General features: G+C 49.9%; 1 protein-coding gene across 1 annotated transcript in view; it reads right to left on the reverse strand.

The window, feature by feature from the left end:
• Igf2r (insulin like growth factor 2 receptor) overlaps positions 1-23,581 on the reverse strand; it is a 94,812-nt gene extending 71,231 nt beyond the window's left edge. The window contains exons 1-3 of the mRNA XM_026393164.2: positions 23,433-23,581; positions 5,930-6,069; positions 706-830 (exon numbers count right to left, since the gene is read on the reverse strand). Coding sequence (XP_026248949.2) covers positions 706-830; positions 5,930-6,069; positions 23,433-23,581 — 414 coding nt within the window. The remainder of the gene's footprint in view (positions 1-705; positions 831-5,929; positions 6,070-23,432) is intronic.
• Between the last annotated feature and the right edge of the window lie 1,036 nt (positions 23,582-24,617).

The raw sequence follows: 24,617 nt of genomic DNA on the forward strand, positions 1-24,617 counted from the left end.
AGGTCATCAAGAAGTTCCCACATGGAGAAATTTGGAGACACAGGCTTCCTGAAATTTTGCTGGAATCTGAGTGTAACCAGTCCACAACTGCCCCACCGCCCCACCACGCAAGCACAGCAAGCTCCCGGGACGCGATCCTCAGGGTCTTCTACTCCCAAACTCCAAATGTGCTCTGAACCAAACGCCAGCAAAGTCAGGCGGAAAGTGTGACCTCATGCTTCCTAGGAAAAGGCTCCTGTGAGGAGCCTCCTGACACAGTCAGCACACCCACCGACTCCCATCTCTGACCAGCTCCTCCTGCCAGACTGACCAGCGCTGACTCCAGACTGGCCAACCATGACACCCGTGAGACATGCCACTCAGGAGAGATTAACCTCGACAGCCCACAGGTAAACCAAAGAGCTCTTCACAATTCTGATTCTTGCCCCGTGAACACGGGATTCTTAAGGGACATTAAAGAGCAGAAGCTTACTCTGTAACCTAAACCTTCCCAGTTCATGCTGCTGCTAACAGATTCTTTTCAGATCTCAGTGTGAGGAACAGTGCAGCCCAGAGGCTGATCCAAAGTGAACAGCCCTGGCTCTGTTTTCAGAGGTCTTCAGGTGAGAGCTCATGGGCCTGAAGATGCAGCAGTCATAGCTTTAAATCCTAAAATGATACTCAGAAACGCCTTGGCCATTTCCCTCGGCCTGACCTCCCACTCACCAGGGTTTTCCCACACAGGAAGGTGATGCTGCTCTGGATTCTGTGGCCTGTGCCTTGCTGACCACAGCTGTGGGTCGTGTTGAATTCCAGAAGTGACCTGGTTGCACTTTTCAAAAGAGAGTCGCCTGTTTGGAAAGAGAATGAGCAGGCTATGAAACACACAGAACCACAAAGCTATTTCCAAGGAGAAGCAAACTGAAAGCAGCACTACCATTTATCTGAAAGCTCATAAACCTGCAAAATCATCCCTGCTCAGAATTCTCCACCTCAGGAATGGCATCCCGCCCCGGCTAGGTGTTCAATCAGGCCCAGACACAACCTGACTCCTGTCTCCAGCCTCTACTACCTTCGAACATCAGAAAGTTCAGCTGCTTGTCCCTCACTTCAAACCCATCCACATTTCTCCAACTCTACCACCTCGTGCCACAGCCTAATTGGTCCCCGTGCCTTCACCCTTATCTTGTCCCTCACCATCACCCTTCCCCATTCATCTTCGACCAATGTTATCTTCAAAAACATAAATAAAATGTATAACTCAAATCCTTTAATGCTTCTCAATGCACATGCATTTTAGAAAGGACGATTTTTTAGAAAGGCCTGTAAATAGGGTGACTGTGTCTGGGTTTGTCTGGGACATTGCTGTGATAATTCAGAATAAACTACATAAAATCAGGGTTGGTACAGGAATATGTAAACTGACCAACAGACTAGAAAAGAGGCCAACAGACCAAAGAGCACAGAGACACACCTGTATGTCAAACTTTTATTAGGAGGAAGTCCTGCAGAGGAAGTGGGGGGCTACTCAATAAATGGCCCTGGGAACAAAATGGTCATCCACAAGACAGAGACAAAACCGGATCCCGCTTACCAGTGTATACAAAAACCAACTCTAAATGGATTGAAAAACATTAAAAATCAGGCTTTAAAAACTGTAGAAAATACCTTTCATGTCTTAATGTGGGCAAAGATTTCTTAAGAGTACAATGGAGGCCCATCTGAATAGGCAAAATTAACTCTTAGGAAATTTATCCAAAAACTAGCCTAAAGGAACCAAATAAGTTATAAACTAGAAGATCCACAGACTGGCAAAGAACTAACATCAAGAACATCCACATACAGCCAGGCACTGTGGCACACGCCTGTAATCCCAGGGACTCAGGAAGCTGAGAGAGAGCTTCAAGTTCAAAGCCATCTTCAGCAATTCAGCAAGGCCCTAAGGAACCTCATGAGACCTGATCTCAAAATAAAAGGTAAAAAAGGGCGGGGATGTTGCTCAGGGGTCAAGCACCCCTGGGTTCAACCCCCGGTATCAAAAATAAATAAATAAATAACATCACCTACAATCACACACAATTTTTTAAATAATTTAAGAAAATACACAATGAATTACCTATAGCTGAGAGCACACCAAGGAGGAGAGAAAAGGGAAAGCCACTATCTAGTCACAGTGAGTTCTGACATCAAAGGCAAAGAAAATTCTAAGCTTCCAGAGAGAAAAGACAGGTCACATCCAGAGAACAACCAATGTAAAATGGACAGGGCACTATCTGACATAAAAGAACCATCCATCAATAGATAGGAAGGGGAGTTCAGTACCACTGGCCACCAAGTAACTACAGATCAGGTCACATGACATATCGTTTACAGCTACCTGGTTAGCAAAAATTAAACACTGAGCTGAAAGTACGATGATCCAGGGCTCTCCTATGTTGCTGGTGGAAATGTAAATTAGTATGACCATTATTTAGTTAGCAGGACAATTTGTCCTAAGATTGGATGCTCTTGTACCATGGCTGAGCTATAACAGCCTAGGGTATGCATACACACAAAGGAATGTCATGCTTACATAACTATCTGTAACAAGAAATGTGAAAGATTATCTACTGCTCTTCACCATAGCCAAAACCTGGAAACAACCCAGAGCCTCTTGAGGAGAAGAGTGGGTAAGTGCGCTGTTGTAGACACACACTACAAAATACTGCAGCAGTAAGAAGTGGCAGACCACAGTGAACACCAGGGATATTTTGGCAACACACTATTACTATTATCATAAGTCCCAAAAAGTTATGCATAGCAAACGGTATAGTTTTAAATAACATTAATAACATACATACCTAGTTTTTCTAGAAATAAGAGTAAAAATTTTTTGGATACAGTACATAGCAATAAAATCGTCTAAATACAGGATGTGAACTAATGACTATTCCCAATAGAGGAACAGGGAAGTGTGCAGGGGGAGCAGATGATGGCTGCTGTCAAGATCCTCCTTTTGTTAGGTGGGTTTCACTGTAGTATACAAAACCACCTGATTTTCAAGAAGGAAAAGGTCAAGGTTCCTCCCTAGATTAACAATGAACATGACATGAACTCAGATTAGAGCTGGTTTAACCCCTCATTCTCCTGACTGAGGCCCTGGGGAGGCAAGTGCGGGAGAGGCTGAAGAGGGCAGAGGGTGAAATAAGATGCCAGTGAGCAAGAGGTCAACCCCTTAGGAAAGCCCACAGTAAGGGGCTCACAATAGGGCAGTTCTTTCTTGTGCCTCCATCAGTGCAAAGGTCTGCCCGACGTCCTTCTGTTGCAGAATATTTTTCCTGACCAGCTCATGCAAAGAGCACACAGCCCATCCTGGCCGAGGCTTCCAGAGCTGAGGCAGTGGCAGGGTGGTGGGCGGGGTTGGGACAGGGCATGGGAGTGGGTGAACCCAGGAGGTGAGCAGCATGGGGGAGGCGGAGGATTTTGTGGCCAAGCTTGAGGGAGACAGGGTAGAGGACTTGGGCGAGGTCAGGGGTGTGACCCGGGAATGTGGGGCGGGCTAGGAAGCCAGGTGGAGATGGACGGAGCAACAGGCACTGGAGTATGGGTTGAGGCTGGGGACAGGCCGCCTAGGAAGCAGTGCAAGATCAAGCTCCAGGGCAAGGCAGGGGCTTGCCCCACCTTGGGGAGCCCATGAATGCCTCCTGTCCCCACACAAGGCCTCCAGGCCTGGGCTGAGCTCCCAGAGGCCCATCTGAATAGGCTGGCGCTCTAAAAAGAAGATGGACAAGGGCGCTGACCTGGGGCAGATGTACTGGCGCCTCCACACCCTAGTTGCTGAGGCTGCCTCTGAACTTGCAATCCTCCTGCCCCGGCTTCCTTCCTTCCCTCCCTCACGGGGTTTCAGGCTGTGCCCCGTGCCAGGCACAGCTCCTCTTGACCTACTGTGGAGCCAGCTTTTGTGGCTGTTTGGAAAGTTCACCTTTTTTGCTTTCTAGCAAAATCATAAGCTAGTCTCACGCTGCTCCTCAGGGTAGTGCATACCTCCCCCCATTCCCATTCTAGCTGTTACCGGTCTGGTGCACACCTGAACTCTGGGACACAGCCCTGAGTAAGCACCCAGCCCCAGGGTGGCCTGTCAGCACTCACAGCCATCGCTGCATAACACGTGGCAAGTTGTCTATCTACTTTAGGCTCCAGTATCTTCATTTATAAGATGAGGGATATGAAATCACTTACTTCAAAAGGCTGCTGAATAAATGAAATGTTTTATTTAAACACATGAGACCTGACACCTAAATGCAAACAAATGCTGTTTTTATTGTTCACTCCAATAGTAAAATTACATTTATTCAGATTACCCCTATGCTAACATCCACGTCACTCTCATTCATGAATGTGATTTGCTTTCCCTAGCTGAAGAAAAGGAGCAATTACCTCTGGGCTAAAGGTACACGTCCTCACTCTCTCAGGGAGTCTGAGGCTCCGGAAAAGGTATCTGTCGTGTACGTCCACAGGTGAAACAGGACCCTGGAAACTGCTGATTCAAATCATGAGCCTCAACCATAACTTAGATTTGACTCATCTAGCTGCCTGGGTCTCTCCCTTGAGCAAACTACCCCCCCCCCTGTAAAATCACCTCTCCATCACTATCACCAAGAATCTATAAAGGATCCAACACCTTCCAGAAACTACCACCTCCTTCCTGCCTTTCCCAGCCTACAGAACCTGATCTCTGATTTTTCCAGCAACACCCATCTCACAAGCATCCCCCTGGTGGCCTTTCTGCACCTGTGTCAGGCATGGTATAGACACTGCACTTCGCTGCCCCCAACTGCCAGACACACTTCCATTAGCCAAAAATATTATACGCTAGTATTAGAAACAAAGTCAAGAGTAAAACTACATTTTCCCCTTTCTGAAACCTAAACACCACTGGCCAACAGGCTCACTCATGGTCTCTCTGAATCATCAAAAGATCCCAATAAGGAAACGGGCAATCTTCCCCCAAGTTGTCTACACAGACCACCAAGTAACACAACTGGTCTGACCCGGGGATCCAGCACAACCAGGTCTGGCTCAGCTGTCCATCCCGGGCCTCAGAGCCCTCCCGCCTGTCCTCAGCTGAGGGAAATGGAACAGTCGGCCCTCCCAGGAGACCTGCACCTCTTTATCTGCATCTCTTAACAGACGGCCACAGTAAGCCCTCGCCCCAGACCCAAACACCGCCCAGCACCCTCTTCTGACTACTGCTGGACCCTGCTCAAGACACCACAGTCTCCACTCCACCACTGTTCCTCATGACAGAACAGCACCTGTCATCTGAACTGCCTTGGTCAAAAGTCACCTCGGAGACCACACTGTGTCCCCTCCTATGGGCATCTGCCATAACCCCACTCCATGTGACCTGGCAGAGTTGTCGATCCACGGGGACCCACAACCCTCAACAGGAAAGGGATCCTGACCCAAAAAGTAATTTGGGGAAATGACATGAGCCCAAGAAAGGAAAGGTGGCACTCCTCAGGATTATTTAATTTTTAATGTAAGCCTAAGGCCAGCAACCAGAGGACGCACCACCCAAGAATCAGACACCAGAGAAGAAGGACGAAGGGCGCAAGGGAGGGAGCTGGACGACAGGAACCAGACGCACGGGGGCAAGTGGAGATGGTGCAAGAAGAACGCAGGTGGGAAGGGAGAGCCCTGCAGGAAGCATCTTTCTGCATTAAATACACATCTGCATAATTCTCCCCAACTGTTGTTTTCATACGATCCACTAGATCCACTAGACGGAGGGAACCTAATCTTATCATCTCCTAGGGGACATGGCACTTTAACTATTATAAAACATACAATGAAAGTACTATAAACTACTCAGCTGTGGACCCAGCTACATCACACACTGCCCTCAACATGAAGCCATCTGTGAACTGATGTCCCGCCACCAGGGCATCTTGCAGTCGCTTATACTTACCCACTGAGCGGTAGATGCCGGTCTTCAAGTCGTACATACAAACAGCACTGGACGGCCCACACTGACCAATGTCCACATTTCCACAGATGCTGATTTTATAAAGTATGCTATTTTTGGTATCAACAGCTTCCCATATAAAACTAGAAAGGAAGAAAAAAACAACTTGTCATTGATTTGCCAACAATTAAACTTCTCTTATTTAGCTTTCAAGTCACACTTGCTTAAACAACCACAAACTAGAAGATACTTTCTTTAACCAAAATGCTGAAGCCAAGTATGTTAAGTTGAAAAGAAGTCAGAGCAGAAACCCCTAAATATCACCTCTCTCTGGGAAGATCTCCTTGGAGCCACCACAGGACCTAACAACCACCAAGACTAAAATCGACCAGTAAGATGATCACTGCTGGGGAATCACACCAACTGTAAGGGAGTGACTTTTCCAATGGCCCAAAATGCTGAGAAGCCAAGTGAATGTTGGCTACCTAACTTTTTAGTTTTTGCAGTATTTAAAAAAAAAAATAGTTAAAACCAGTTCTGGCATGGAAGACAGTCCTCCTTCTGATGTGACCTTGTACAGTCACAGTGCAGATCTGAACTGGAAGCATAAGCTGCAACGACCCACCGACCCGACTCCATGGGGGAGGAAGTCGGCTGAGGCCCACTCTCTGGAGTGTCTGCACTCCCTGGCCCTCAGAGCCAGGCAAGCTGCTCCAGAAGGACCTGATGGCCAATGCACCTGCACAGGGAACAAAACAGCTGGCTGTCACCTCTGTCCAATTATCCTCTTCTCTGCTCCTCCCTGGGAGAAGGGTGTGTGTGTTTTGTCAAATGCAACCAACTCCCCAGCAAAGGCAGGAAGAGAAAGGGAGGACAGGGTCTAAAAACTTACTTGCAGAATGCAGAACACCTGATTGCCTTTAGTTCAGGGAGACTGCCAAGGCCCGGCCTTCCGAGATGCGAGGGTGGGTGAGACCACCAGCCTTCACCTGCAGCTCACCCCTGCTGCAGTGCCCTCTGATGAGAGGAAGAGCTGGCTCACACAAGCAGCCACTTCCAGAGCTTTGCACCCTGTCTCTGGAGCAGTGACTCAGCACAAAACCACACCCCACGCACCCTCTGAGCCTAGAATGTCTCCCACATAGCCTTGTCCAGCAACAGAGGAACCAAACAGCCTTCTGGGGTCAGTGGCAAACAAGGCACCAGGCACCCCGTGAACCTCTGTCTGGGGAGCAATCCGATCCACCTCCCAGCAGCCAGGGGAGGCAAGCACACACAGGCAATACCATGTCCCCAGCAGGCTTTGGCCAGGGAACTGCTACCAACCTGAAAAACAGGTTGTTGAGTGCCCAGCCTCGGGGTGACCACAGGTTTGACAGCAGTTACTCAACTCCACTTCTACATCAGTGAGAGCTCAGCTGCCTCCTGGAGTGAGGAGGATCAAACCTGAGAAAATCCCCAGCGGATCACCCAGCCCAGAGAAAACCGCCCACACAGGATTCTTCCCTGCCCTGGGCCACCCTTACTCCCTGGTTCCCCCAAGTATTTCTTGAACCAGAAAGACAAAGGTCCCTGGCCTGCTGGACTGCATATTCCAGAACACTCAGAACAATCCCACCTGGGGCACCAGAATGTGGGAGCACGTGAGCAGCTGCAGACTGGGGGGTCTTCTGAAACGGCAGGGACCTGACCAGCAGGACCAACCCCAGGGAAGGAGGAGCACACCAGGCAGACGGCCGGCCACTGCAAGGTGCTAAGGCAGGGAACCTACCACACGCACAGAACAGAACCCAGCCAAGCGGGCAGGGGACAGCGGCTGGCAATGGGTGAGACCAAGGAGGTGGGAGACACACCCACTCTGTCAGGCAGGGGCCTGATTTAATACCTCAAGTAAAGGAAGGCCACTCAACACTGAATTTTTCCTGAAAAGCTTAAGCTCAAGTTTTTATTTGTGAAGTATTAGTGAATTTTTTATTATTAATTATGGTTAATTACAGAAAAAAAAAAGTTAATCCTTTATTGAGGAGCCATGACTAAGTTTTTCCAATTACTAGTCAGTAGATTAAAAACCTCAACATGGCCTCCTTAAAGTACTTGACAGTCCTAAGCACATGACAGATACCTAAAGGTATAATTTTAAATGAGTCAACCAGTCGGAATCCACCCTAAAGAAATTCACCCAGGCTGAGGACAGTGGTGCACACCTGTGATCCCAGCTAATCCAGAGGCTGAGGCAGGAAGATGGCAAGTTCAGGGCCAGTCTGGGCAACTTAGCAAGCCCTATGTCAAAATAAAATAAAATGGGCTGGATGCAGCTTTGGGGTGAAGTGCTTGCCTAGCATGTGCGAGCCCTGGATTCAATCCCCAGTACTGCAAAAAGAAAGAAAGAAAAAAAAATCCACATAGCACCTAAAATTCTATGCTCTTCTTTAAAACCAGAAACACACTGCTGTTTCTGCAGAGTGATGTTTACATAAGGTGACTGTAAAAAGTATGTGTTTGGGAAGCAGAGAAATGGAAAGGAGTAAAACAAGGAACATCGTCCTGGTCACCTGGAAATCAGGAATCCTAGGCAGCTGCCTGGTTTCAGTCGATTCTTTTTATGTTTGCATTTTTTAATATATTTTAGTTGCAGATGGACACAATACTTTTATTTGTTTTTACTTATTTATTTTTAATGTGGTGCTGGGGATCAAACCCAGTACTTCACGCACCTAGGCAAGCACTCTACCACCTAGGCAAGCACTCTACCACCTAGGCAAGCACTCTACCACCTAGGCAAGCACTCTACCACCTAGGCAAGCCTCTATCACCTAGGCAAGCACTCTACCACCTAGGCAAGCACTCTACCACCTAGGCAAGCACTCTACCACCTAGGCAAGCCTCTACCACCTAGGCAAGCCTCTACCACCTAGGCAAGCCTCTACCACTGAGACACAACCCCAGCCCCATATTTGCATTTTATTCCTTTTTTTCCTCAAGACTTATCAACATGTACATGGTGCTGGGAGCAGGCAGGACGGGTTATTAAAGCCCTCCACACCCGGGCTCTTCCCAGGGCCGTCGACCTCCACAAGACTCACACACCACAGCACACAGCGAAGCGCTGGGATCTGAGACCTGAGTCACATCACTTAAAAACGAAGGAACGGTCACAGCACATTTCTAAGCTGGCTAACAAGGCATCTGCAGGCTGTCAGTACTTGAAATACTCTAAAGCCAGTGGGCGCTGTGTCTGCTTCAAAACAAACGCGCCTGGCATCTGGCATCACCAAGACGGGCGCAGTCACTCGGCCGGAATCATCTCACTGGAAACTCGAGGTCACGGACGATCATGCGCTCTCAGGTACAGACCCTGGGGGGGTTTGACTGTCACGCAGACACACTCCCCTAAGTAGCAAAGACGTCTTAAAAGCTACTGCATAATAAACTCAAACATAAATTTAATAAACTTTAATTTTTAATTTTAAGTTAATAAATTTAAATAAAAATATCTAATAGCACTTTTTAAGCATTTTTCTCCACATATCTGAAACTAGATGATTCTGGATTTCTTGCCAGATTAAAGTACAAGCCACCAGAATGGCCTAGGCACAAATCATTCTTTAAAAATTAATACTAAAGTGTCAAAGCACTAGGATGGTGTGAGAGAGCCAGAGAATAAAGGTATCAGACCAAGAACACGATGGTACCTTTGAGAAATTGGTCTAAAAGTCTATAGAAATTCTCTCCTTAAAGTGAACACACAGCTAAAAGCAGCACCTCCATCCAAAGGACACAGCTCCAGGAGCCACCAGGCAAGCAAGGCGGCTCGGCTGGGACCCGGGACAGTCCTGCCAGACTAAGCTAGCTTGGCTTGCGAAATACAGACTTGGGGTGGTGCAGGGAAAACGCAGCGAACACATGAGATCAAAGAGACAACTAAGCTGTAACATTAAAACTGTGAATTTTAACAAGAAACGAAGCTCTGGAAGAAATACCAGAGCTCTGTGGCCTTTCGACTTCACTCGCTCATGCTCAGAGTGGCTTAAATGTCTCTGCTACGGCCAGCAACCTCCCTGGCAGGACAGCAAGAGGCCCCCTGGCATGTTCTGGAAACGAACACTCCTTCCCAGTGGCTCTTCTAAGACCCTGCTCATCAACGGGGGCGGCAAGCAGGAGAGCTGAAGGCCGGGGAAGCAGCCGGCCACCTGCACACGTGGCCCATCACTGCCCACTGTCCCAGCCCTGCAGAAGTCAGTCGCCTCCTCCAGGGAACACCAAAGCCCCCGCGAAGACCCCAGTTTTGAAAACTAGCCAAATCCCCCCTGGTCCACCTCGTCTCAGAGTACACCGCTGGCTAGCTGATGCCCTCTCGCTCTCAGGGCTCCAAGCCAGGTCAAAGACACTGCATGCCCCGCGACACCGCTGGGCGACCTGCACCGCCCTGTGAATCTGCAGCTCTGGCGCCAGCTGGAGGGCACCTCACCCACACCAGGAGCATCTCCCAGGTGGCTGTGACCCCACCACATGGACAGCAACATCACCCTCCCAAAACCACCACCAGCAAATGCAGAACCACTTTAAAAACAAAACAAAACTAAAAAACAGACATTTGTTCCTCACATAAAGTAAAAACAGAAGACCCTGGGATGGAGGCGGGAAGATCTCTGTTCTCACCAACCAATCCCTTCTGTCTTAAATCTCTGTGACCTACTCCCACCTGTGGCTCCCAAGGTCACTCTGGAGGTCACCTGCATTTCTGCCTTTATTCACCCATGGGTTGAGCAGGAAACCGAGGCACTGGACAAGGCTCACCCACGGGCCCTGACCCTGAGCCACACCTGCCCCCACCCCTGACACCATTTTCAATCTCTCAAGCTCCTCAGCTTGAAGTCAAAGACCCCAATGGTCAGCCATGAGGTGACAAAGCCAGAAATGAATCCAGGTTGGTCTGAGCCCCGTGGGCAAGAGCTGAACCACCAAGGTAAACAGTCCCATTGTTTTCAACTTTGAATTATTTTCAGTTTTTAAAAAGTATTTAGTTTGAATTACCACAGTGAAACTAGCAAAACATGCCACAAAAATTCAGTGTTTAGACTTTGTCACAAAGTGCCATTAAGATGACAGATTCCTGCATGGCATGAAGATTTCCAAATTCCTAGTACGCTGTGCAACCAACCGGTGCTGTGCAATCTGATTCATTAAAACAGTGATTACACAGAAAAACGCATCTCCACGTATGGAAATCCCTTCTCAGGTGTAGCGTTCCATGGTCATGGGGCAGGTGACTGCCAGAGGCGTGGCCCCTGCAGGGCGGCCTCCAGGGAGAAGCTCCGGCCTCTGGATGCCCTGCACTGGCCCGTGGGCAGACTGCCTGCTGCCAGCCCAACTCTGCTTTCTCCTCTGTAGTCTGTGTTGCCAAACTCCAGGGGTGCTACCTCAGCCACCTACGCGACCTCTCCTGGCACCGCGCAGGCCTGCACAGGAGGGACAGCAAGCCCTGTCTATTTGCATCCTAGATGGTGGCAGACTCCACCAAGGAACCTCTACATCGTCTTCCTCCCTTCCTTCAGGCTGACTGAGCCAAATAGTAGAGTGTGACAAGTGTCATCAACAACCCAGGAAGGTCCTACAAACCATCAGGTCCAGCAGGAAATGGGGGAGGGGCAGAAGTCACACCAGCCAATCAAAAGGCAGCTCTGACTTGGCTGAGATACACCCTTGACCTGGGCAGGAGCCAAGCACACAGTCTGAGCCTTCCACCTTCCCAGCACCATTACAGCCAATGTCACCCCTAAAGCCCACACTGGCCAGCCCAGGCCAAGCGAGGGGCAGCAGAGCTGCAGCCAATCTAACCAGCTAGCACTCTGGCCTTGCACCTGGACGGGCAGTGAGGAGAGCCGCACAGCCACTGCCACTGACTGGCTTCAAGCTATTGTGACACCAATATCAAAGTTCTCTCTCATGTCACCTCTGAGTGCTTGTAAAACTGTAAGACATAATGTTGAGTTCTTTCATTTTTAAAACAGCTAACACTAAAAGTGAGTAAAATTCTCTGGCCAAAATGTACGACATGCCCGATCCCTTGAAGGAAAAAAAATCTTAGAACCCAGAAAACTGGGTTCCTCCCTTCCAACAGAAAATACTCAATGAACTATCATCACATTCTGTCCCCTCCTCATTTACTGTCACACACACTTTTTGGAATATCTCCAAGTTCCCTCATTCCCTGGGAGCCTTGGAGTTCTGGCGATGGGCGTGTAGCTGTTCAACACTGTATTACTGGCCTAGAATAACTGGCATATCGGGCGGGTACGACAGAACCAGTCATAATAATCATGTGTGAATCTGTAATTTAATTCCTTTAAAAAAAAAAAAAGAACAAGTTGGCAACATACAGCTAACTCCATCCAGCTAGATGCTGTAGTCACCAGCAGGAGGAATGCTGTGAATGAGCCACAAACCCACACTTGGAGACAGGGGGTGACAAGTCTTTCCAACCTACACATCCAGGTTTTCTAACAGAACACTCAGGACCCTGTGCGCTCCTCACTGACCCTTGCTGTTCTCAGCGTCCCAGCTCACATGGCCAGCCCGTGAGCCTCAAAAATCTGGACCAGTCTCCTAAACTAAGAAAGAAGGCAAAGAGCAGGGAAGGGGGAGAGCACGTGAGGAGGGAGGGCCCCCAGGCCCCTGCTATGGACAATGCTCTGCTGCAGACGCGAATGAGGGAAAATCTGATCTGGCAGGATGACCCTGCCCTGGTGTGAGGCTGGGGAACACAGGAGTCCGCCACAGCGCGGCCCAGGCTTATATAGGAAGTACTTCACTTCCTACTCTAACAAACCCACAAAGCAGGATAAAGATAGGAGGCCTGTTTTGGTGTTTTTTTTTTTTTTTAAAGGCACAAAGTGCCAGGCATTACAGCCTTTGGTTTTCCTAGACAGTCACACAGGGTCTGGAAGCGGGAAGCTGGCTGGACAGGGGGCCAGCTGGAAGCTCTACACCAGCCATGGCCTCTCAGTCAGCAACAGGCCTAAGGGACAGGGCAGCCAACCAGGGCCAGCATCCCGAGTGTAAGTGAAACAGCCAGGACCCCCAACAGCGGGAAGGGCCCCAGGGCCTGAACCCTGGCCCTCCCCTGAGCAACAGGCTGGGGAGACTCACCTATCTCTAAGCCCTGACTTCCTGTCTATCAAACCAGCTAACATGCAAGGTCACTGTGAGGGACGAACCTAGACCAGGAACACAGGGCTTCTGAGACCTGGGATCCAGGCTTTTTTCTGGATCAAGAGGATTCAGACTGCTTAAAAGTTGAATTTACAAAAAGGTAAGTTAGCTTAGGCCTCCCCAAAGATGTCACATGACACTGGGAAGGAACTAGAGAGGCGGGTGGGAAGGGTGCTTAGTCCTGGGCTGCCGCAGTCTGGCTGACCACAAATAACTGTGCCTCCACAAAGCCTTGTAGGTTCAAACAGCAAGTCTTTATTCCCGAACTCTCACCGGCCCTCTACACACACTTCCTGGGTTCACATTCCCTTCACCAGGCTTTCCACGCGCCAATTCTCCCCAAACCCCGCAAGAACTCAAGGGGAATTTCAAAGTAGTGGGCACCTGAGGCAGCAGGATCCGCCCTAATCCCAGAGCAGGGTCACCTTTCAACCATTCCCTCTAGCAAAATGCCAGGTGTCATTCCCACTAAACTGTGGCTCTCAACACTGGGCCACATCAACAGAGCCAATGGAGCTGACCTCAAGTCCAGGACATGGAGGTGACACAGACACACATACAAGTGCGTCCTGGGGTTTCTGCTCAGGGCAGGCCAGCAACTGGGCCTCCCCGAAAACCCCATGCCACCTAACCACCAGCTGCTGTCACCAGAAGAGAGCCCAGAGGAGCAGGGAGACACAGGACACACTTCCTCTAGGGGCTTGGCTGAACTCAGCTGCCAAGTGCCCTTCCCAACACAAAGGCACGGCCACTCCCTGTGCTGCAGTTGGACAGGCCAGTGCTTCCACCCCAACCTGCTCCGTGAGATTTCCTAAAATGAGAGTCAGGGTCTGGGTTCTGGCGCTTTGCCGCTCCTCTCCCCACGCGTGGACGACTGGAGCTAGCCAGCCCGTACTCAGCGCAGTCCCAACCCTGTCCTATTGCCCAAGGACACAGAAACCCTCCTGGACCCAGTGCCCTTCCTGTAGAGCCCTAAGCACGGGGAGGTCAGCCTTCTAGGTCCACAGTGCTAATGAGGCCACCGGGTGCTGGTCCTTCACAATAGCCAGTTAGTGGACACAGGACAAAAGTCCCTGCTTTGAAGATGCAGGGGTCAAACTTGGAACAGGCACTTGAGCCCAGCAGAAACCAACACCCAGCGGTGGAAAGGGAAACCGGTTCAAAACAATCAGTTCTCACCTTGTGCTCACAGAAAGGGGCTGCCGCATGTCACCTACCAACGATCTGGGCACTGATTCCTGAGCGACTTCTGACCGTCTCCCTCCACTCTCTTGCTGCTCAAGGTGCAACACCACACCTCAGCCTCCTGAGGCCACCACCCAAGGTCACAAATTCAGAAAGTGGCCAAGCCAGTGAGGCCTGCCCTGCCCCAGGGAACGAGCTATCTCCACCACATCATGGCCAGGAAAACACGGCCAATTTAAGGGGATAACAAGCAGCTGAGCACTAAGTCCAAGCAGTTAGAACTTGCACATCTCCGTCAATCTAGCAAAACCTCGGAAGGCCTCAAAGTCACCCGGTGGCCTCTGGCCCCAGCTGACCCTGGTCTCTTTTGTCCCCGCCGTCCCTGCTTTCTCCTGCTGCCCCAGTGCCTCAGCCACGCTGGTGTGTCCCAACGAGGTCCTGGAAGGCTCCTCCCTGCAAGGGGGCACTTCACAGAAAGGACTGCGGACATGTAGAGAGCCCCCACAGCCAAAGGTCCATGGCGGGGACAGAAGTGGTGGCTTCACTCTGCGTGTGGAAAGTCACACCTCGTACAGGGACAGGTGGAGAGAGGAGGTGGGGAAGGATGGGGTGACTCATGGCCTCCCTGTCATTTCTAGGAAACCCGCTTTGCTAGCTCATCTGTTCTGGGGGCTTGGTGTTCTATTTGCAGGCCAGGGTGTGTCGAGCGAGGTTTTCACTTTAAGTACAAAACAGCTGTTCTAAAATTCATCACTGACTCGGAGGAAAGCTGAAGTACCCAGATGGCATCACATTAACTTTTACACACAATCGAAACCCTGTGGTCGGGCCTCTCCTGCAGGGCTCTGCTCCATGACACACACTGGGCGAACAACGCAGGCAAAAGCCTCAACTTTCCCCCCCAGGCACCCCCCAGGCAGACCCAGGGGCAAAGGCCACTGCTCAGGGTTGACACCTTCCCTCACCTTTCCCTTGGTCCTTCTGGATCCTAAAGTCCACTGTCTCTCATCTCCTAGACCCTCTGCTCCGCAGCTCTGCTCCTCTGTGAGAGGCAGGAATCTGCCCCCATCCGGAGGAACTGCCCTCCCCAGCGCCTTACTGAACAATGGCTGCCCCAGGGGACCTAGAAGCCCACAAAAGGAAAAAGAAAAATCCCACCAAACGACTCTAGCTGGTCTGACCAGCCAGCCTTGTGCTAAGAGGAACGGGAGGGCCTGGGACCCCCACCTTTGGAGGATTCATGCAGACCTGCCCCCGGCACTGGCCAACACACAGACATGATGTGGCCTTTTGCCAGCAGCAGCTGGTCTTCAGCTGCACAGCCAGGTGGGTTAGGGAAGTGCTTTCACACCAACCTCAGCCTGGGCGCTCTTCCTCCCACCCACAGCACACGGGGAGCACGCACTCCCGCCCTCAGGGAAGGAAGCCTGGGTAGGTCCAGGTGAGGACAGAAGCACTCTGACTGCCGGCCCCCCTGCAGAAGCCATGGGACTTCCTGACTTCTTCACAGCCGACAAGGAGGTCTTCTCTTCTTCCCCTGGGCAGTACACTGCAGGAGCTGGGTGGAGCAGGAAGGGACCACCTGGCACCCACCCAAGCCCCACACCTCTTATCAAGCTCCTCATTGTTCCAGGGAGTCTGAGCTGGGAGGGAGCCCTGGTCCCTGCATAACTCAGAATCTCAGAATTCTGGATGAAAAACGGACCTGGAGAACCACAGTCTAGTGGCTTTAAAACTTTTTTCAAACAGTAGAAACCATTCTTCCTCAACAGGAAGCTCACATGGAGAGTCAACAGGCAAGCAGCAGTGCTGCCAGCTGAGGCGAGTCTCCAGGACACCAATGGAGAGCTCCTCATGCCTAGTGACAGGCTGGAAAAACGAATCACTGATCCAGGGCGGGACCCCAATGGGGAGAGCCAGCACCCCACTTCTGCACATCTGGAACACTCTAACTCCCACACCAAGCCTGAAAACATGGTGGCATCCCCATCTGACTCAGGAGGAAACCAAGACCTTGGGGTCCTGCAACTCGCCCAAGGCTTGGGGAAGAAGCCTGGACACAAAACCAGAAAAGTGACTTCCCAAAGTGACTCTCACCTGTCCTGGGGAGGAAGACCCCAGAGAAGTGATCTGACAGAGCCAACTCAACCCTCAGGGGCAGGACACAGACGCTGCCAAGAGCCATGAGCAGGGTCAGCACTGCTCCCAGCAGGAACAGCACTGGGTGATAAGCCGAAGATGACAAGAGCTCAGGACCCAGGGCCGGCCACCGGCATGCCCGCCCAGCGCCCCTCCCTCCAACACAATTCATAGCCATGGTCCAACAACTGCTCCCAGCCCTGCACAGCTGCACAAGGAAGCAACAAATGTCCCTGAGGAGACGCTGTGCAGAGCAGGCACAACCACGCGTCACGGGCACCAGGAGGACACAACACCATGAGGTGACAAACTCCCAAGGAAAAGGAAAGCAAACAGCCCTCGGGCAGAACCTGGCAGTGTGTACTGGAGGGTGACAGAGGAAGCCATGAGCATCACCCTGGGCCAACGGGAGGGCAGGAGTGCAGCAAGGCGCCGCCTTCAACCCTGTCCAAAGTGGCAGCCACACACCAGTGCCAAGCAACCCGCCAGTCAAGAGGAACAAAGTGGGTGGAGGGAAAAGCTTCACAGCCCAGCCAGAACCCTGACCCAACACCAACTGTTTCTTCAAACACGTACAACACCCCGACTTGCCTAGGTGTGAGACCACAGGGGAACTCCACCACACTTACTCACAACCCTGGGGTAGGAAGGAGTCCATTCTGCATCACTGTTGCCAAAAGCTCAGTCCTTGTCCCTGATGCCAACCCAATAATGAGGACGGTTTTGAGAAAAAGGAAAAAGAAGGTTTATGCTTTGCTAACAAAGGAGAAACACAGGGGACTCCTGTCGCAGAGGCCTAGATCCTGCCCATCAGCAGGAACGGGGCTTTTAAAGTGGTGATTCAGTTCTCTGTGGAAGTGGTGATTCGCTTATTAATTCCTGAGATCTCTGGGTGCCATCCCCAAAGTCTGGATTACTGGTTCCTGTGGTGGGTGTGAGCTCAAGGGTAGATCAATCTGCCTAAAATGGGGAAGAAAGGTGATCCTGTTTCCCCTGAGAGTAGGGAGGGGAGAAGTTTGGGAGGAGCAGGGGGAAAGGAAGAGAAACAGGACCATTCTAAAAATAAACTGCAGTAGCAGGGCAGCAAGGGCTGTATTCAAAGCCTAAAGTGGACGCTGTTACATGACTACCATTCAGCACGTGAGGCAGGTGACTTATAAAGAGATTTACTCTGCTCACGGTCCTGGGATGCAGGACCAAGGGGACCCTAGTGGTGATGGAGCATTTGGGGGTCTCTCCCTTTCCTACACAGTCACCAGTATCCAATGGGGGTCCTCCACCCTGACGGCTTTATCTCATCCTCATCACCAGGGCTAGATTAAGTTTCCACCTTCTTAACACCTTACAGTGGGGTTCAACTCAACACAGGAAGCTGAGGGACCACTCAAACCACATCCAGGCTACAGCACCTGGAAAAAAATTCTGAAAATTTATTGGACCCAGAAAGTTTTAACTACTAAAAATATGTATGTATGTGGCAGGGGGTGGTATGTGCTGGGGATCAAATCTATCACTAAACTGCATCCTAGCCCAAACAGACTGACTTTTGGGTCCCAGAAGAAAATATACAGAATTAATGGACTGGAGATGGGGGGTAGGCGGTGGGGCTCAGAAACATTGCTTTGAACATTTGCTCTAAACATTTCTTAATTATGTAAAAGGATTTAAAATAAAAGATCTTTGCTTTCAATTCAAGCTAGAAACAGAAAAATTGAAAGAGAGGATATACACAAATAAAAATTGGTGATAGATCGCATACAAAATTTGGAAAGACTAAAAGAAGGTAAATATATCTTTGGTAAATATAATTAAGAAAAAAGTGTACAAATAAGCATTAGGAACTTTTAAATTTACCTACATATAAAGAGTATTTTTGAAAATATGAAAGAGTAGCATTGTACATATTCACATATAAATGTATAACTAAAACGACAATCTTCTAGGAAAAGAGAGATTATCAAAATTGGCTCAAGAAAAAGTAGAAAATCTGAATAGACAAGTGAGAGTAGATAAAACTGAACCCATAGCCAGGCACAATGGTGCACGCCTATAATACCAGCAATTCTGGAGGCTGAGGCAGGAGGACCCCAAGTTCGAGGCCAGGCTCAGCCAATTCAGTGAGATCCTGTCTTAAAACATTTTTTAAAAGAGCTGACATAGAGCACAATGAATTCAATCCCCAGTACCACAAGAAAAAAAAAAAAAAACTGAAGTCATAATCAAAGACTGTTCCCCAATTACACTCTACCTCTCTGGGGTCCAAGGTCTCAGGAGTGTGCTGCTATGATGCTTGACCAAAATTCACCGAACAGAAAATGTCCAACTTGTATGAAAACAGTGACACTACTTAGAAAAATACTAAAAGCTAACCAGCTCTGTCCACAAAGTAAACATTCCTGATAACAACATCAGCCAAGTAAATCACAACAAAAGATAAGCCAGGCTCACTTAAAAGCTTAGCTGCCAACATCCCACATACAACATTAGTAAATAAGACTACAGATATTATGGAACACAATACACTTTCACCCTTTCCTGACATCATACATAAAAATTAAACCAAAAAAGTAGACACAGTGATAAACACGACAGTTAAAACTTGAAAGCACGTAGAATCAAACACAGGAGAGGCTCCTTTGTGACCATGGGGTAGACCACTGTTTCTCAGTTGGGGAAGATTTTGCACCCCAAGGGTCATGTGATATGTGTGGAGCCAGGTGCAATCCCGTAATCCCAGTAACTCAGGAGACTAAGGCAGGAGGATTGCAAATTCAAGGCCAGCCTCAGCAACTTGGTGAGGCCCTAAGCAACAGAATGAGCCCTAGTCTCAACAAAGACACACACACACACACAAAAAAAAAAAAAAAAAAAAAAGTAAAAGGGCTGGGGATGGAGCTCAGTGGTAAAGTATGCCCAGGGTTCATTCCCAGTACCAGAAAAAAGAAAAATGTATGGAGATGTTTCTCTTTGCCTACATTGGGGGAGGGGTGCATGGTGGAAAGTGATCTTGGCATCTAGTGGGTAGAGGCCAGGGATGCTGCTTAACACTTGAAATGCAAAGGAAAGAAAGCCCCTCCAATAAAGAATTATCTAGCACCAATAATAACGGTGGTGAGGTGGTGAAATTCTGCAGCAGATGAAGATTTCTCAAGCTACAAAAAGTTATGAACCATTAAAAAAAATAGGTAAGTTGGAGTCATCAAGTTTTAAAAGTATCTGCTCTTCAGAGGACATCACTTAAGACTAGAGGAAAGCATGACACATGTAACATATCTAAGAAAGGGCCTGTGCCCAGAGCCCCTAAGAAACTCCTCAAACCCAATAAAGAGATCCAAACAAACCATTAAGGGGTGGGGGAGGCAAGACATTATTTCTACAAGACACTCCAGGTGAGTCTGTATCATTAGATATCCCAGAAAATACAAGAAAAGATGCTCTTTTCTTGTCCAACACCATGAGCAGCAGGAATATGAAAATTAAAGAACTATGATACCTGATAAACACACTAGAATAGCTAAAATTCAGACTGGCAAACCAGCATGGTACACACACCTGCAACCCCAGCTCCTGGAAGGGCTCAAGCAGAAGGACATTGGCCAGCCAGGCAGCACATCAAGACTGATGCCAAATTTTAAAAGGGCAAGGGATGGAGCTCAGTGGTACATCGCTTGCCTAGCACACCCACGGCCCTGGGGTTCAACCCCCTCCCCCTGCCCCGTGCTGGGGGTGGGAGAGGCAAGACCAAGTATTGACAAGGATGTGGAAAAGTGGAATCTCACTCATTGCTGGTGGGAAAGCCAAGTGGACAACACTTCGGATCACAGCTTGGCAGTTCCCATAAACTCAAGCAGCTATTTCTACCTCCCCTACACCATCCATGACCAGCTGAGACATTACCAAGAAATCTCCACGGCTGGGACAATCCAAAGAAGAAAAAGAAGGTGACACACAAAAGCACCCACAAAGCGATGAGATACACTCTGCCACTGGACCCAGTTCTGAAACTGCTGAATTCTCTCTGCCCAGTACAATACAGTTGATGTGCCACGGTGGAAATAGAGAGGATAACATCTAAAATTATTTTTCTCAGCCCTGTCTTCTAAAAATCTTTCTTTCTATGAAACTTTGATAAAAGATGTGAAGCCCAATTAGACATTCATTCCCTAGGAATCTGTTGCCATGCTGTTCTAAGAATTAATGCATGAGGCCTAATGTAACCATAATTATCAGGCATAGACTTCTGCACACATTTATGGTTAAAAGAAACTTATAAACACAAATGGATGTGATCCAAGCTAACATGTGGCCCAGATTAGGCATATAAGCACTGTTCCTTTTGAAAAACTGCTGGAGAAAAAAAAAAAAAAATCCTTAGAGATAGCAACTTAACCAACCTCAACTCCCAGCTGGCTTCATTATTCTCTTGTCCTCAATAAAATAAAAACTTTCCAGCATTTATACCCTTACACCTAAAAGATTTGGGGAAAACGTGTTCTGTATGAATTTTAAAGCATCTTACTACCTAAAGTTGAGCCACACCAGTGCATTTTTCTTATCAGTACACTTAAGATTCACTGATTAAGGATGTTAACATCTAAGTAAAGGGTGAAAACTTGCTTTTATGTACATAATACAGCATCTTACAAAGTTTAAAGCATGTGGTAGTAAATATAGGGACAGACGGGCAGAGAGCATTTTGGTCACTTCTGATGGTTTTGCATGGCCTGGCCTCTGCCCTCTCCTCTTGTGCTCATTGATCCTGCCCCACTGACCTTCGGACATTCCTTCCCGCCCCAGGAGCTCTGCCCAGGCCAGTCACACTGGCCTCAAGAAACAAGTCCTTTCTATTGGCTCCCAGGAAGCAGCTGAGGGCAATCCCTAACTTTTCCCACATCGCAGGGCTCACCTGGCACAGCACTCCTCCTGCCACTCACAAAACGTATTACCGAATCTCTTCACAGAGCAAACACTTATTTAAAGTGCTGCTTGGAGCCAGCTACACTTGCTGGGCTTTGCCACGCTGTGCAGGAGCAGGCCTCTCCACGTGCACAGCGGCCAAAATGGTTCCTCCAGTTTCCTTCACCTCTCCCAAAAACCAACCGCACCAGGAACTGCACCCCACCCCAGGAGTGAAGCTAGGGCCACTGCAGTCTCCACGGGCAACTATGAGGCAGTGGCTGGGGAAAGGTCCTGTGAAAACCCACCTCTGAAGTGACTGGCAGGTTTGCTGTCCTGAAGAAATCTGACAAAAAACACCAACTTTAGAGCGATTCCACATCTTACGCTAACAAGGCTCATCTACCTAAGAACCCTCCCTAGCACTGGCCATTAGGCCACAGGTAACTGTGGCTGGACTATGTAGTTACAAAGGCTCTTCACACTGGATTGTGGGCCCGTGTTCCACTTGGAGATAAGGTGAGTGAACACAGGTTCTAGACACTGTGGTGACTAACCTAATGCACAAGTGAGGGCCCCTGAAACAGCAATGTCATTCTCCCCTCAAGGCCAAGTGAAACTTTAGCTGTTAAAAAGCGAATATGCAATTAACTAACAAGACCAAGACTTCAACTTGACCACTAGTGCAACTGTGCTAATTTCTTGTTGATGTTCTTGGTTCAAGTAGTCTTTAGTCCAAAATTTCCTGTTTTATAAGTGAGTGGGCCTGACCTTGCCTAAATTGCCTCCCTTCCTGCATATCATGAATTTGTTGCAGCAACAATGTATCTTCTCACAGTTAAGCCTACAAACTACAGAACAGCAAACTCTCCCTCCCACCATCCTCCCCTCCCCTAAAAAAGGTAAACAAATGAAGAATAAATAAACCCAGATGGGTTTCTATTCAGGTCAGCTTCAACCTCCCTAAAAGAATAATTCTGCAAATTCTGAATTCAAAGTACTACTTTTAAAAACTACATCTGATTAAAGGTAAAATAAGGACCCCATAAACCCTAGCTCAGCTCAAAGTAAACTCCACTTTATTCTGAAAAGTCATCTGCCAAAAGAGAAACTGTTGACTGTTCAGAATTTTCGTCCTGCTTGCTTTTTACCCAAGTTTAAAAAATAAATAAAAGCTGGATTTTTCCATCAATCTAAACAGTCCAGAGAAGGTCAGAAAACTCCTGGAATTGGCAGTTCCCCAGGCCCACCTCCTGGTCCTAGTGGAACACCAACAAACCTAGATAGGACCAGTGATTACACAATCGCGGTTCCCAGAGCAGAAGACTCCACGAGAATAATCCACCCCGGAGACAATGACATCATGTGAGCAACCAGACAGGAAGTTGGCTTGGAGAAGTGAGGGGGTAAAGTCTTGAAAGCCAACACAGGATGACCATCCCCGACCCCCAATTAAAAGAATTACAAAACAAAGTCATATACTGCCAAAAACCCACTTAAAGAAAAAATGGAAACCCGTAAGTAGGAAATCAATCAGCAAACGAAACTAACACGACCCAACTGCAAGGCCATATGCGTGGGTTCCGACTCACTGGTGAGTCTTTCCACACTTGGGGGCCTAGCCGAAGCCTCGCTGGTGGAACTTTAATGGAAACATGCAGTGGGTCAAAAGCAAAGCCATAGCTCTTGCCTCCTCCAACTTCGCAGACGCACTGGTGTGAGAGGGCAGGCGCTGGACGAGACCAGCATAGAGTGACACCCAGTCGGGTCGGGCGGCCGGCGGTCGCACACAAAGCCGCCCTGACTTAGTGACAGCCACAAGTGGCCAGGCACAGGGCTCCGAGGGCCAGCGCCAAGACGGCGCGTCCTCCCGCGCCCCCCGCCCGCGCGCACGGGACCCTACGGTCTCTTCTCGGCCACCACGCAGGCAACTTTCCCTCGGGGGCGGGGCGGACCCAAGCACGGACTAGGGGCGACTTGGAGACCAAGTCCCTCCCCGAGCGCTCCCTGCCCCCCACCCCGGCCCCGGCCGAGCGCACCGCGAGCGAAGCCTGCGCCCCGGCGGGCCACCTACCTGCACAGCTCCGGGAACTCCGCGGCCTGGGCCTGCGCGGTCCCCGGGGCCACGACGAGCAGCAGCAGCTGAAGCAGGAGCAGGGCGCGCGGCGGGCGGCCCGCGGGCGCCGGCCCCAGGTGGGCGCTGCAGCCGGCGGCGGCCCCCATCGCGCCGGGCCGGGGCTGCGCGGCGGGCGCGGGGCAGGCGGCGGGCGGCCGCTCGGGGCTGCGCCGGGGGCAGGGTCGCGTCTCCAGGGCGGAGGTGGAGCCGAGGGCGAGCTGGAGCTTGAGCGAGAGCTGCAGCCGGGGGGAGCGCGGCTCGGCCGGGTTCAGCGGCGGCCCGGAACCGCGTCACGTGACCGCCGCCCGGCACCGCCCCCGCCCCCGCCCCCCGCTCACGTGACTCCCTTGTTCAGGTGATCGCGGCCCTCGGGGCTCCGCCCCGGCCCGGGTCACGTGAGCGCGGCACGCGCTGGACAGGGAGCGGCGCGGGCGGGGCGCGCCAGGTGCCCGCCGAGGCCTGCGCTTCCAGGCTGCTGTCGGGGGTCTCGAGCCCGGCCTCAGTTTACCCTGCCGGCGCGCCCGTCTGGATCCAAGCGTGGCCGCTTCCCAGCTGAGAACAACCGTCCCCAGCCTCGACCCCCTGGGAGGGCAAAATGAGGGGGCTTGAGTCGAAGTGCCCTTGCAGAAAACACCTTAGCCCAGCCGTGTCTGCGGATCCGTAGGCGTAAAGAGCACGATTTTCCTGGAGTCCTGCATGTGGTGCCCAATCTTTGCCCTTGAGGGACTCAACACCTTCAGTGAAGATGTTATTCCCAAGCATGGGCTTCCTGCAGCAAGGAAGGCGACCCAGAGCAACACGCAGTAAGATATAAATGGAAGGGAACACTATCAAGCAAGTGCCACTTGACAAAGGTTTATTAATTCCTACATTCAGAAGTCATCTCGAGGCCATACTAAAGAATGGCTGTGAACTAGGCACGGTGAAAATAAGATAAATCTGGACACTTAAGCCGAAGCTTGCATGCTTTTGGAAAAGTAAAGATACAGGAATTGGGCGTATAGCTGAAATGTACAGTGCTTGCCTTTATTTTACCCATTTTACAGGTAAGAAAATTGAGGCATGCAGAAATTAAGTAACTATGTGATGGTGTACATAATGAATGGAAAAAGGTAGGGTTTGAGCCCAATTCAGACAGTGCCA

This window comes from Urocitellus parryii, chromosome 8 (assembly GCF_045843805.1).
Source record: "Urocitellus parryii isolate mUroPar1 chromosome 8, mUroPar1.hap1, whole genome shotgun sequence".
Taxonomy (NCBI): Eukaryota; Metazoa; Chordata; class Mammalia; order Rodentia; family Sciuridae; genus Urocitellus; species Urocitellus parryii.